General features: G+C 47.5%; 1 protein-coding gene across 1 annotated transcript in view; it reads left to right on the top strand.

Moving 5' to 3' along the window:
- Myh10 (myosin heavy chain 10) overlaps positions 1 to 15,283 on the top strand; it is a 136,917-nt gene that overhangs the window by 83,495 nt on the left and 38,139 nt on the right. Inside the window, exons 13-15 of the mRNA XM_059270938.1 lie at positions 72 to 245; positions 4,052 to 4,225; positions 4,794 to 4,908. Of these exons, the coding sequence (XP_059126921.1) occupies positions 72 to 245; positions 4,052 to 4,225; positions 4,794 to 4,908 (463 nt within the window). The remainder of the gene's footprint in view (positions 1 to 71; positions 246 to 4,051; positions 4,226 to 4,793; positions 4,909 to 15,283) is intronic.

Raw genomic sequence — 15,283 nt, forward strand, 5'->3', positions numbered from 1 at the left:
CTTTTGGGGTCACCCGATGACGAAGTTTCCTTGTCTTCCTTCCCATGACTGGACGATGACTCAATGTTTAGCTGAACTCCTTCGAGCAGCTGTGCATCAACTACACCAACGAGAAGCTGCAGCAGCTCTTCAACCACACCATGTTCATCCTGGAGCAGGAGGAGTACCAGCGCGAGGGCATCGAGTGGAACTTCATCGACTTCGGCCTCGACCTGCAGCCCTGCATCGACCTCATCGAGAGACCCGTGAGTGCTTCCTCCCGCCTGCTGCCTGTTCTGTTGGAGCAAGGCCTTTGATTCTCTTCTGGAATAACCTGAGACAGGCTAGGAAAGTGACAGTCTGTGGTAACGCAGTCTATGTCTAAGCAAGTGTTCTTGCGGTCAGAGCCTTGCTTAGGTCTCCTTCCATGTGGCTTTGACCGCCCGGTCCTTGTGTTTGTGCTGTTGGATAATGTGTGTTGGAGGATGTGCTGTGGTCCTCGCAGACCTCAGAGACCAATCTGGTAGTGGCACTGGCATGGACCTGTCAAAGGACATGTGGAGCTCCACTGGGTACGCTTCCTTCCTAGGTAATGCAGGGACAGTACAGGGGTGCTTAGCTGAGGACAAGATGTGTCACATAAATTCAGTTTTTAAATAATTGAGTTCAAGCCTGCCCTTTGGTAAATACTTTTTATTTTGACAGTTCTTTGTTTTCTGAAGTATGCTGGCAGGGCATTCTTTTGGCAGATACATGTTTGAGGACATCAGAATTTATTTATTTCTTTTGTTATTTTCTCGTTGACTTGGGTCTCTCCTGCCTGGCAGTTAGCTTTGGAGCAACAAGGTATTAACTTCACTTATTTTATTTTGGTTATCGGCCAAAACATAGGGGAAAGTAAGCATGATTAAACAGTGACATCACTTTGTTGTTCTGTGGTGTTGGGCCCACTCCACAGCCTCCTCAGTGGGGTCCACACTTTACAGACCTTCCGAACCATTTAGCAACAGCTCATGTGTTGCTGCTACAGCTCAGAGGCCTCGCCTGGCCTCTTTTCTTGCCACACAGGCTTTGGTTAGCGCCAGTCTAGGGGTTTAAAGGTAGTAAAGGTTCAGCGTCTGTAGACCTTGAATGGTCCAGCTGTCAGGAAGAAAAGGAGCCCAGGAAACAGTCACCCCAATTAGTGTGGTAGTTCTATCTAACACGTTATAAATTTGAGTTTAAGGACTATGGCAGAAAACTTTATTTATTTGGCTGGCACAAAAGAAATCATTTTACCTTTCCAAGCACCACAGCTGGGTATTAGCGCAGAAAGTCTTGGATTACCTTGGCCATGAGGGGAGCCTGCTTCTAGGTGCCTTGAAACACCAGTTAGAGTAGCGTTCCTCTCCAGAGACATTTCAGTCTTGTGGATTAGCTCACAGCAAATAGTAAGTCGGCAGAAAGGATTTGCTCATTATGTGTTCAGTTATCTTTACAGATGTATTACTATGACTATTGTTGGATAAGGACAGGAAGTTTAAAGACCCTTGAGTGTGTCCTAGAAATGCAGAGTGAGGGAGCTAGGCGGCTTACAGGAGAGACTTGGGCATGGCAATGCTCCTCCAGGTCCCAGGCTTGAGGCCAAAGAGCAGATCACAGTGGGAGCTCACAGCTTTGCCTGGCACGGGCTGTGCATGATACGTCATGCATTGAGAAAAGTCAGAGCCTCGGCAGGTCGACAAGGACACAGGAGAGTCACCACAGCAGCCCGACAGGGACACAGGAGAGTCACCACAGCAGCCCGACAGGGACACAGGAGAGTCACCCACAGCAGGCTGACAGGGAACAGGAGAGTCACCCACAGTAGCCCGACAGTGAACAGGAGAGTCACCACAGCAGCCCAACAGGGACACAGGAGAGCCAGAGCCTCAGCAGGCCGACAGGGACACAGGAGAGTCACCCACAGCAGGCCGACAGGGACACAGGACAGTCACCCACAGCAGCCCAACAGGGACACAGGACATTCACCCACAGCAGCCCAACAGGGACACAGGAGAGTCATCCACAGCAGGCTGACAGGGAACAGGAGAGTCACCCACAGCAGGCCGACAGGGACACAGGACAGTCACCCACAGCAGCCCGACAGGGACACAGTCTTCCCAGAAGCAGATGCTGTGAAGGGAGTGAGAGAATATTCTAGGGCAGATTTGTTGACAGAACTTAGTGGGTAAACAACACTGAAAGTGGCATGTTAGAAAGCACTGGGCTGGGTAGGTGCAGTGGTCACAGTAACTAGATATGCCTAGGGGCTCACCAGCAGGAGGAGGGGATTTCCTTCCTACTCCCTTCCCCTCTCTGCCTCCTCCCTGCCCTCTTCTGGCCCCCATGGGCACCTGCATGCATGTGCTCAGACTCATAACAAATAATAAATCTCAAACAAAAAAGAATTTAGGGATGTTTTCATTCAAGGGGATTGGAAATTGAAAATTATAGTAAAAGACGGATGCTTCTGTGACCTTAATATCGGTGTAGTACTTCATTTCCCAGAACCCTGACAGTAACCGCAGCTGCCTGCCCCGTAATCCTGGCTCACTAGCCCCAGCTGTGCGCACCTTGTGATCCTGGCTCAGTAACCTTAACTGCTTTTCCCTATGATCCTGGCTCAGGAGCCCTCACTGCCTGCCACTGTGACCATGGCTCCTCCAGGGGTAGCAAGCAATCTTGGGTAATATGGACTCTCGTCCCTCTTGAACTGATCAGAAACCCTGAAAGTTCTTTGAGAAGGAGCCTGGAGTAAGGGTCTCGCTATAGAAGGATTCCCATGTCCTATGCACCTTGTAGACCAGTCAGCTGGTGCCTGTGCCTGTCTGTCATCACCTTGCTTTATTTATACTTGACTATAAACTCTACTCGCCTTTCAAATAGTATTTGTATATACAGCTAGCTCTTCGCCCAATAAATGCGTGAAAAAATGGATTCTAAAGTTTTGTACCTGTTTACAAGAATGCTGCAGAATGTGAGTTCTGTGCTGTCACATGCTGGCGCTGCAGCAGTCAATGGTGGCCCAGAAGCACTGCCGAGTAGAGCGCTGCTGTCTATTAAGATACAATTCACATACTTCAATCGACCTGCTGAGGCTCGGGTCACGGGGTTTGTGCTCTATCATAGCACTGGCTGACCATCACAACTAATTCGACGTTTTCATAACCTCACCCCGCTAAAATCCTCATCCCCATTAGCAGCCCCCACACACACACCCAGCATGTTACCGCCGATATCTTTTCTGTCTCTGGATTTGCCAAGGCCCTTTAAAGTGACTGGTGACTTACGTTGTCACCTCTCATAATTCACCAGTCACTTTCCTGCTGCTGTGATAGAACAAGGTAACTTATAGAAGGAAGAGGTTTTGGGGGCTTATGTTCCCGAGGGAGAAGAGTGCCACTGGGGTAGCAGGCATGGCAGCAAGAACAGCTTGAGGGTGAACTTGGAATGGTGTATGACTTTGAAACCTCAAGTGCTTCCTCCAACAGGGCACGCCTCCCCGAACAGCACCACCACCCGGGGACTGATTATTCAAATGCCAGAGTCTGGGGACGTTTTCATTCAGACAGCCACACGGTGCTGTACTTAGTAATAGCTTTAGGTGTTTTCCCAGTAAGAAATGATACCACTTATTTAGTCATTACTTAATCAAAACCTGAAGCTGCTGAGCATGGAAAGCGTCTGAGGTAGCTGGTTAGTTTTGAGTGTTGCAGTGTATCCTGCCAGCCGCTGACATGAAATACTCACTTTCCTCCCTCGGCTCCTTTCTGACGGCTGTATTTGATGCTTCTGTGGAGTATCTACCTGTAATTAGTTTACTTACAATGTACATATTTCAGGGCTTATTCGGTTGCTTATCCGTTTCTACACGGATCATAGCAGTTTATGATCATGTTTGAATTACTAGTTGGTTATGGCTTGGACATACTTTCCACTCTAGAGATTGGTTTTTTCATAGCTCTTCCTAAAGCTAATGGTTTTAGCAGTAAGCTGTCGCCCCCGTGGTACCAATGTCAACTCTGTCGTCCCCACTGCCTTTCGTTACCAGGCCAATCCTCCTGGTGTGCTGGCCCTCCTGGATGAAGAGTGCTGGTTCCCAAAAGCCACCGATAAAACCTTTGTTGAAAAACTGGTTCAGGAGCAAGGGTCCCACTCCAAGTTTCAGAAGCCACGGCAGCTGAAGGACAGAGCTGACTTCTGCATTATCCACTACGCAGGGAAGGTGAGAACCCTTAGGCTGGGCAGCTGGATTAACATGCTGCTTGGTGGACTGCCTGCGGGGAGGGCTCAGCAGGTAAAGTGCTTGTTGCCCAAGCGTGGGGCCTGAGTTCGGATCTTCAGCACCCACATAAAAGTCAGGCGTGATGGAATACACCTGTAACCCCAGTGCTGGGGGCATGGTGGAGAAATGGGTCCCTAGGGTTCACTGCCCAGCCAGTTCAGCTGAAGTGGCATGCTATAGGATCAGTGGGAGACTCTGCTCAAAGGGTAAGATAGAGAGTGGTGTATAGCTCAGTGGACCTGGGTTCCACACGTGCATACTTACACCCCACAAAAAGAGAAGAAACTTCGGGCATAGTGGTACGCACCTTTAATCCCAGTACATTTTGTCGTATAGGGTGGTGATGAATGTGAATGCTCTTTTAAATATATTATTACAGATACTGTGGAAATAGTCTGGTTTGGGGATTGTTTAGTGAAAGTTTTTGATTAAGACTTAAGGTGGTAATTATTGTCGTGTTCGATTTTGTGTTCTCCATTTCATCCCACTTGGCTTTGGTGTGGGACAGGTGGACTATAAGGCAGATGAATGGCTGATGAAGAACATGGACCCTCTGAATGACAACGTGGCCACCCTCCTGCACCAATCATCAGACAGATTCGTGGCTGAGCTTTGGAAGGATGGTGAGAACGAGCTCATGTTTGTAGTTAAGCTTGGCCTGAATCTTCTGTAGTTAAGGTTTACTTAGGGTTCTCTCACATGTATGTGTGTTTGTATATATCCATATGTTTTTATTACTTTAAAATCTTTCCTAGAGCAGGGCTGCCGTTATCAGAAGTTGCCCATTTTATGAATACTTGGATTAAGAAATGTAGACATCTGTCCCCTTAGTCAGGTGCTGTGAAGAATATGGAAGCATTATACATTCAGAGCCACAAAAGCTACAGGATCTCTCGGCCACCCCAGTGACGGTTGAGGCTGTGACCTAAAGGCACAGGCACAGACAACTCCCTTTCCTGGTGCTGACCCAGGTCTAGCAGGCTATGTACACATGCAGAGACACACACAATTGCTAGTGAGTCCACACTTGGATAGCCTGCATACAGTTCGGTTGCCTGTTTTCATGACTCTTCACAGTTCTTTTGTGTGTAGAAACCTCAGTGATTTCTGATTTCTGGTGGCATTTACCACAGGCTAGATTTTTTTTTTTTACTAGGATACAAAATACTCGTATTTCTTTAGACCTAGTAGGAACACACCCCTAGAGTTTAGCGGTCAGCCACCCTTCATCCTGGTTATGTCCCTGTTTCTCAGTGGGACTCAGGTGACCACCACTGACTCAGTAACTGACTCACTTCTGCTTTCTTGAGAGCATCCCAAGGTGTGTTAAGTCAGCCATCTTCTCAGAGGTAGAGAGAGAGAAACATGAGAGACAGGGAGGGATTTGGGCGATTAAGGCAAAGGAAAGCGATAGGAAAGAGGGATGAAGAGAATATCTTCAGGGGAGCAGCGGTCATGTGAAGGGCAGTCTACCCATGAATGACCATGTCTACCAGGCAGGGCAAGAATATGAGGGAGCTTTAGGGGTGGGCCATACCACTCCCGTGCATGCCTGTGCCCTGGGAAGTGATGTGCCTGAGACTGTACGGAGAGGACTTTTAGGAGAAGGCTGGTCCCCTGCAAGTGCGCTGTGTCCCTTGCAATGACCTACTTAGTCCAAAGTGCTGTCTGAACACACAGCAGAGGATGTCGGGCCTTGCTCAGTCCACAGTTTCAGAGTGGGGCTGTTCTGGACTGTGATGTGTTAAATCTTATCACCGTGGGATCTGAGAAGCTGAATATGAAGCAGGAGAAAGGGCCAGGCTCAGGTCACTCCAGGCCCTGGTGAAGAGTTGGCAGTGTGGCTATGGAAAGTCTCTCAGAGGAGTGGCATGTCGTACTGGCTATCATAAATATTTGCCTGCCCCAGGGTGTAGGTCATACTCAGCCCCTCCTCCTCCTAGGTCAAAGAACAAGTTAGGATTGGCTTGGAGCAGGAAAGCGGGTAGGGTGCTTTGGTGTGGAAATAACCAGCACTCAGGAGTCCATTCTGGCTGGATAGTAAGGCTGGGCAGAAGGGTCAGTAAGCAGGAAGCGAGGCTGGGGTGATGTTTGAGGCCAGGCTCAACCCTAGTGGCCTGACCCAGATGGAGGAATGCTTAGAATTCATTGAATAAAGGACATCTCCATAGGGTTGCCCAGTCTATATGTAGATAAGGTGGGTTGTTTCCTAGGTAGATGGGGTGAAACCCCCTGGAAGTGAGGGAGGCAGGAGGTGACAGGGAAGGGGCAGAGAAGGCCTACGAAGGCCCCAGAGACTGAGTAAGAGAAACTAAGTACTGGGCTCACGCACACTCTGGTAGCATGAACTCCCTTTGGCCTCGTGTCTCCTTTCTGTACCCAAACTGTCCTGTGAGCCCCTGGCTGAGCACTTAACCTGCGTACATAGCCACACTGATACTCCACTGAGCGCCGGAGAGATGATCTGAAAGTGTGAAAGATCCATACCCTGCCCCGAACAAGCCTGTCATGCAGTGAGGAATCTGGGCAAACTGGGTTTGTTTTTGTCTTTTCTCCCGGCTCCCTGGGCTTCCTCCATCCACCCTTGTTTAGTCACAGATACTGGAGAGGGTCAGGTTTTAGAATCCAAGATTTGGTGGGTAAGGTTGGGGATGGTGGCCTGAGTGATGAGTGCACAAGGGTCACAGATGATGGATCTTAGCTGGAGCCATGTGTGGAGAATCCTTACCTCTATCTTTCCGAGTGCTGGCACACCCTTCCAACCCTGTTCCTCTGTGTTGAGTCTGACCATGCAGGCTCAGCCGTTTTCAGCCCTTGCCCTGCTACAGATGGGCTTGAGGGCAGGGGCCACTCTTGGCAGAACAGGGTGAGAAGTCTTATCTACCCCAAGTTTGGTTCGGCTCTGCTGGCTTCTGCTCCAGAGTAATCCAGTTTTGGCTCACTTGACAATGTCACTGTTGGCTGGAAGTCCTGCTGCCCACCAGCGTAGGTGGACAGTTGGTTAAATCTGAGACAAGAGATCTCAGAGGCCACATGCTGCTGTAGAGCAGAATACAGGCAGAGAGGCAGTCCCAGGCTTTTCCAGGTTTGAGGACTGTGTTTCACACACTAGGTCAGTGGCAGGTTCAGAAGTTAGATGAGGGAGCCAAAGACTCGTCTCTGTCCCTCAAGATGGGGAGGTCTTTTGGGCTAAGAGGAACTTTTTCCTTAGGAAAAAATGGCCCTGGTGAAACATATAATTTTTTTCCTTTCATGCTGCTGGAATGCAAAAACAGGAAATGATGAGTTGACCACAAATGGAGAATGTACAATGTGTGCAAACAGCTTGCCTAAGGTGGCACAGTCCCTTGAGCTGAAGACATTTTGTGTTAAAATCCAGTTTGTATGAGAGTTTCATGCAGTTTTCTCAAGGCCAAACCAAAAGGAATAAAAGTATCGATGGCAGCCCTGCCCTAGAGATTCATAGTGCCCTGCTTTTATTCAAAGCTGTTGTTTGGGGACCTTGCAACCAGCTCCATAGGAATTCATGCCCTTGCTCATTCCTTATGTATATAAACAGCAACAACTAAAGCTTGTATTGTTGTGTACGGTGCCTCCTAGGGCATTTGCGTGAGTAATGGCATGATCAAAACATTTACAATTATTTTGGAATTTGCTACAGCAGAACTCAAGTAGTTACCCAATCTTTTAGAAGTTTGTATTTGAAGTGAATTATGTTTCCAAAATCTGTCTTGGGGATTTTAACGGTAAAAGCCACGGCCTTTTCATTTCTCTCAGCACCCTGATTTAACTGCAGTCTTGCCCGCATCTTCTGATTGCAAGACAGATTAATTAGTGCCTCGTTACTCTTAAATATTGTCGATATGGCATGATGCTCACACCTGGAGTGGGTAATGTGCTCTTTTGATTCAGCTTAAATTTATTATAGAAAGAACTTGATCCAAATGCACAGATTCTCGAAACAGTAATTGTTGCTTAGGATCTGCCCTGGACTGACTACTTTAGTAGCCCCATTCAGAGTTTACTTGTGATGTCAAATGTCTTTCACACTAACCGAAGTGTTTGTGTATCTGCTCTTCTGTCCTGTTTTCACTGTTTCTCTGCTTTAGAGATTCAGAATATTCAGAGAGCTTCTTTCTATGACAGTGTTTCTGGTCTTCATGAGCCGCCAGGTGAATGTATACAGCCTGCAGGGCCTCCAAAACAGAAGGGTTTTAAGGCCACAGGAGAAGTGGTGGGGGTGGGGGCTGGCAGGGTGGCCTGGGAGGTGGGGTTGCTTTGGGGGTTTCTGTTCGTTTTGCTCACAGGCCTGCATGAACGTCCATTTCATGCTCCGTTTTCTTATACTTCAAGGCAACTGTTGAGTGCATAAACAATTGAGTCGCTACCGCCTACACATTGCTTCTTATTTTACGCATAGCACTAGAGTGTTGCATAGTAAAAGGTATGTCCCTCACTACCTTTTCCAATCGTGCCATTTTGATACACACTTCTCCAAGCGAACTGTTAGGAACTGATCTGCTAGATGGCCTCTCTTTTATCCCTGAATCACCCCTTAAGTTTTCAACTCTTAAGGAACTCTAAGAAGGCAGTTTCTCTCTTTAAGCTACTACATTTTGTGAACAAATTTTTGTGTTTACCTTGGGATTGTTGGTCTCATTGTTCTTTTGGTTTGGACTTGGGATGTTATCTGGCTGTTGGCCTTTTCTTTTGAACTAGAGGTAATGAACCTGTCTGTAAGGCTTGATGTATTCATTTTGAGACTGAGGCCCAGTGAAATGTTCTTAGAATTATACTTTGCTCTTAAAATTGAGCTCCAAATGTTTAGATTTTGTACTCTGTATCCTTAACCCTATTTTCAAGTATATATCCTAGAAGTAACTAGAAGGCTCCCAAAAGCCCAGGATAATATGAAACTCACCTAGTCTTCCAATTTTTTAATGAAACTGTAAAGTAACAATATTTGAAGGTAAAGTAGTTTCATCTTCTAAAGTATATGAATTTGGAACATGAGAATGCTAAAGTCTAACCCCATCTCAGAAGTTACTTTGGAAAATGTTACAGGGCTGTGCTGTTTGATCCCTGTCAAGATTCTTGCCCTCGGGTCTAGCTGGCAGACTGGGGGGGAAGCCAAGTGCAAGCATGGAGTGGGAGTACAGACTAGAATATGACAGACAGCGCAGCCCACAGTGAGAACGCCTCAGAATTCTGCGAGCCAAGTCCCTTAACCCAGCTGTCTGTGGCCCTGGGGAGCCCCGAGGATGCTGGGAAAGGCAAGGAAGGCGCACTGAAGCAATTTTTCAGATTTGTTTGGTCTATGACTTGGATCTGTCGAAAGTTGGCATTTTGGGCAAGGCTGAGGCAGAAGGATCACACGTTTGAGGTCAGCATGGGCTGTAGAGTGAAACCTGGTCTCAAAACAATAGAAAAATGAGCAATAACTGTTGAGGACAGCTCCTAAAGCAAAATGCCCTCTCATTTCCCCAGCACCTGGCACTGGGAAACAGACCGTGGAAAGGTAAGGAAGTTGCTAGAGTGAGTTGCAACCCCACACACCAGTCTCCACGCGTAGCTTGACCAAACCCTGCTCCTGTGAGACTTGATCTTTCATGTGCACAGACTAGGCATCTGTTTGTACTGGCAAGATCCAGTAGAGAGTCCCTCTTCTATGTCTTCATGTCAGTAAAAGCAGCTAGCTCATCACGTCCCCACCATAGCACCAAAGACTGTCCCTGGCTCTGGCTCTCCTGTGCTCTGACATGGCTTTTAGTGAGCTCCTCAACTGATCTGACATCTCAAAGGTCTCAAACTCTTCTCTCAGAGTCCACCCACCCATCCACCGTGGGTATGTGTAGTCCTTGAATTTGTGAATATTCTACAGCAAAGTCTTTCTCTCCTCAAAACCTGTTTCCGGGTCTAAGAGACTCCAGGGGAAGAGGAGGGTTTAAAGATGACAATTGGAGATGCTGTATTGTCATGGTTTCCTGGAGGACAGTGACAGAGTTCCTGGGACTGATTGTAGATGGCTGTGACATGCTGACCTGTAAGGAAACACTGGCAGCCCAGCAAGCTAATGTGCTGTGCGTCCAAGTGTGTTTGTAGCCAAGGGCTTCACAGACCCTGCCCCAAAAACAAAACAAAACAAAACCAAATGTAGTCATAATATTGAGGAAATAAGTTTTCAAAATTTCAAGGATAAAAATGATCCTAGGATAAAGAGTTGTTGAAAAGCACCAGAAACAGACAGGAAGAAGGAAAGACTGGAGAGAGGGGATCCCCGTCATAAGCATGTGGGTCCTGTAGGCTTCCGCCATAGCCTCAAGGAATGATCTCCCTGTGCATATTGTGGCAGTCCAGATTTCTGAAGACAAAGCAGGTATGGAGGATGCAAGCCCACTGAGCCAGCAGAGAACAGTACCTCAGAGTCAGTGATGGCAGGGACGACTGCTCAGTGCTTCTGGACTTGAGGTCGGATTCGAACCATCTGCCCTGGCACTGAACTGTCCTGACGTGTCCTTTACGTATAGCACCATTTAGGTTTGGAGCCCCGTGGGTGCTAGATTGCAACCAGCAGACCTGGAAAGGTGCCAGGAGAGAAAAAAATAACACAAAGTGTGGGAAGTGCCTTGACGCGGGTTTTAACTGCTGGCGACTCCCTGCCCTCCCAGCCTACAGAGAAGCCGTCCTGAGATACAGTAGCAGCTCTTGACCTAAGAGTCAGCTTACCTTAATTTAGGGGAAAAGCTTTACTTTAGCTGTTTTTAAACCCTGACCCTGAGGATCTTCTGACTCACTCCAGAAGCAGTCTTGTCCCTGTCCAGTAAGGTGGAAAAAGAACCTGGAAGTGTGGTGTATACTGTGGCCCCGCACTGGGTAGGCAGCGGCAGAAGGACCACAAGGCCAGCCTGAGCTACACAGTGAGACCTCTCAAAACACTTTTTAAGAAGCATCAGTGGACGCTCCAGTTAGAAAAGGCAACAAGAATGACCACTGAACCTGCAGATTCATCCAGTGACCAGAGTACCTGTTCTAAGTATCATCTTAGGGTTTGGGATTCAGGTCTGTCCCAAGTCTGTGCTTAGTGAAATTATCATCATTTTCAGTGAGTGGATTTTGTTGTTGTTGAACATATCCCTTGTATTTTTTATCTTGAGTTTTATCACCAGTTGAAAAGCTCAAGGAGAAATACCATGCAGGCACTGCGTCTGGGGTGACTGATACCTGACAAGGACACCGGGCTCTCAGCGTCAGCAGGGGCATGGAAAGTACCCTAGCTTTTTTGTTCATTGGTTTGTTTTTTCCAGACAGTGTTTCTCTGTGTAGCCATAACTGTCTTGGAACTCACTCTGTAGACCAGGCTGGCCTCGAACTCACAGAGATCTGCATGCCTCTGCCTCCCAAGTGCTGGGATTATAGAGGCGTGTGCCACCACCGCCCAGCATGCCCTAGTTCTTGATGTTCAGGAATGTGCATGTTGCTCTGGCTGCAGCTGCTTTAATTATGAAAAGTAATAACTGTCTATTTTCTTGTCTTGTTTTGTTTTGAATCAAATCCACATTAACTGGTAGTGTCCCCGGTTTAGCTGATAGGCAGTCAAGCGGGACCACCAGTATCAGCATCAATCCTAGCACCAACCTGACGGAGAGGCAGACACAGTCCTGTGAGAAAGGCTTCCAAAGGGGGTGTGAAGGGAAGGGAGAGCCTTGCCAGTTCAGTTCACCACTAGTGCTTTTTCCTCAATCACATGATCTTAGCAACCTCACGGCTTCCTGGAATTTTCCTAAAATTTCTACCTCTGCTAAAATTATTCTAACAGATTGGCTCTAAGCACCAAATCTGTGCTGGTTGTGAATCTGTAATTGGCTGTGTAGATACTCGGAGCAGTTAATATGCAAGTGCTGAAAAGATTGCAGGACCCCGAGGCTTGCCTCACACCTGCTGGAGGCCCTTGCCAGAAGAATAGAGTCTGTATGCTTAGCCATCCTGCCTGGCTTTTCAAATGGACGGTGAATAGGTTTCCTCACTCTTCTGACTTACATTAACTTCAACACATTTCAAACTCTTAAAAAAGCTTAGTAAGCACTAATATTTTTGCAGATTTTTTAAAAAGACATTAAAAACATCTTGTAGGTGGTTCTCCACAGGAAGGGCCAGGTAAGAATCTTGGCCCTAGACAACATCACCCTTTATAGAAACTGGTGATGGCAGTTTTATGGTGAGATAAATGACATGCCATTTTCTGTAATTATGAATATAAAACCCATCTAGTTTCTGAGTGTTGAAGTTTTATAGGATAATAAAATTAGGACAAAACACTTGCAGTTGTTTGCACCTTCTAGGGAACCCATGATGGACCCAAGTGCCCCCCACCAGCCCTAGCTGGGCTTAGCGAAGGAGGGCACTGCCCGCTGTAGCTTGCTGGTGCTGGCTCATGTGTCTGAATTGTAGTTTTCTGTCTTTCTCTCCTTCTGTTCTCATCGTTTGCATAAGAAGAGACCCTTCCAAAAGAGAACTGTATCTGAGGCATGGTTTTTAATGAAATCATACATTTAGGGATGTGCTCCAGATCATTTAATGACTTTCCTAAAGTGTTTCTCTATTACCCACAAGCTAGTTTCTCTCAGTGGTGGAATCCAACCCTGAATTTAAGTGGTAAATTTTAAAAATCAAAACAGCCTGAAAGTCTAAAGCATTAATTTTTGGTAAACCTGAATAATTTTAAAGAGTAACCCAAAGCTATTTATTTGAAATCAGGCTGATGGCGACAGTGCTTTTGATTATTGGCATTGTGAGCTGGACCCTGTGGCGTGCACAATAGAACCACGCCACCACTAGCCTACCGCAAAGCTAATGTAATTGGATCCTTGGAAAGTAAACATGGCACCATCTCTCCTTTGTGGTAGGGATAATTTGTTCTTTAGGTAATCCTTGTTTTCCACCAGCAACTGTTTATTAAATAGTTACCAGGTCCCTGCACCATGCTCTGGCCTGCACTGGGTGGTCAGGAAGGCAGGAACAGTCATCCTGGCCAGCGTCAGAGTGACCGTGGGACAGCTCCCGAGCCCCTGAGGGTGTGAGGTGCTGGGGAAATGTCCTCCTTAGAAAGCTGAGTCAAGCAGAGAGGATGCATAGATCAGTGGGAGGTGTTTTCTCGGGAACTTTTCTCTGAGATTCAAAGGTCAGAGGAGGGAATAACCGGCTTTGCCTTGTGAGCATTGTGGGGACAAGAGGCAAAGTTCTCTGAGGAAGTTAAGGAATGGAGACTTACAAGTGTGGGGGAGTTGGCCATATGACCAGCAGGGGAGAGCAGGGAGAAAGGATGGACTGGTCCTTGTACCTTGGAGGTTGCCAACAGTCTGGCTGGCTGGAATGCAGGCTTGTGTGGGAAAGCATGCCAGCAGTGAAACATGTGTGGACAATCCCCAGTTTGCCTCGGTTGTTCTAACCTGTCCTTTTAGCAATGCTGCAGCGTTCAGTCTGTCCTCGGCACCTCACCTCCACTTCAGTGGCTATAGGCATATCACTTGCAGAGTTTAGGTCCTTCCTACCCAGCCACAAACCCACTGCTCTCCCATCTGACCCAGGATCTCACTCTCCAGCCACTCGGTTGCTCCAGCCAGAATTCTAGGAGCTGTCCTGACACATCTGCTTTTCAAACTGAATTAATTATGCAAGCAAAGTGTCCTGCCATCCGAATATGCCTCGACTCTTCTTGGCCATCTCCTCTGTGATATCTGTCACTCATTCAGACTGCCCTCATCCCAGGAGCCTCGATCTTCGTGATGGCCCTGCTCACTGTCTCCTGGGCATGCCCTTCCTGTCTCGAACTTGTTCACCCACAGTCTCATTCTTAGTTTTCACATATTAAATGGCAATGCCCAGAGAGAGATCTCTGAACTGCAATTCTCTCTCAGCATTTTGTTGTTTTCTGTCACTGCATTTCCCACTTTGTGATTTAAATATATTTAAAAATATGCTTTGTTCTTTCACTAACACATGAATTACGAATGTTAGTAACAGATGTGACCAGATGCATGAGACCAGATGCAGTACTGTAAAAGCAGACATGATGGGCACCTCATAAGTTTGTAGAAGAGAGAGAGCGGTGCCTTTGTGATAACCAGATGGGAGAAAACACACGGTTCTGGGGATTGGCTGCTAGGTCGTCAGGCATGGAGTTTAAAGTCGTAAGTGAAATCACTTGCTTCAGAGCATGGCTGGAGACAGGAAGAAGGCCAACATCTGTGCTCCTTTCTTGTCATATCCTAGAAGGATTTCACATGAGTTTAGATCCCTAGAGAGTGCCAAAATGGACAGGATAAGTGAAGAAGTCATCTTGGATCACAAGACAGAAAGAGCTAGAGACAGGGGGGGGGGGGGGGTTTGTCACTGGAGAAGCTGGGAGTGGGAGTGGGCAGGGTCATTAAAGCCAGAAGTGAAGAGAGTTTAGGAATCTGCTGTGATGGCCAGCAGGTAAACATCTGGGGTCAAAGAAACAAGCACAGGGCAGCATCTGTTGCCTTAGCAACAGGTGGGTCTCTGCCTGGGCAATACTGGGTAGGACGGGAAGAGTGGACCAGAAGCTCACATCCCGGTTGGCCAGATGAATGCTGGGAAGATGGTGAGGAAGGTGACAGTGGCAAACACGTCAACTCCAGGAAGAAGCTGGCCTCTGGTGATACCAAGAGAGGGCATTAACACGTCAACTCCAGGAAGAAGCTGGCCTCTGGTGATACCAAGAGAGGGCATTAACACGTCAACTCCAGGAAGAAGCTGGCCTCTGGTGATACCAAGAGAGGGCATTAACACGTCAACTCCAGGAAGAAGCTGGCCTCTGGTGATACCAAGAGAGGGCATTAACACGTCAACTCCAGGAAGAAGCTGGCCACTGGTGATACCAAAAGAGAGGGCATACACGTCAACTCCAGGAAGAAGCTGGCCACTGGTGATACCAAAAGAGAGGGCATACACGTCAACTCCAGGAAGAAGCTGGCCTCT

Source organism: Peromyscus eremicus, chromosome 8a (assembly GCF_949786415.1).
Source record: "Peromyscus eremicus chromosome 8a, PerEre_H2_v1, whole genome shotgun sequence".
NCBI classification, from domain to species: Eukaryota; Metazoa; Chordata; class Mammalia; order Rodentia; family Cricetidae; genus Peromyscus; species Peromyscus eremicus.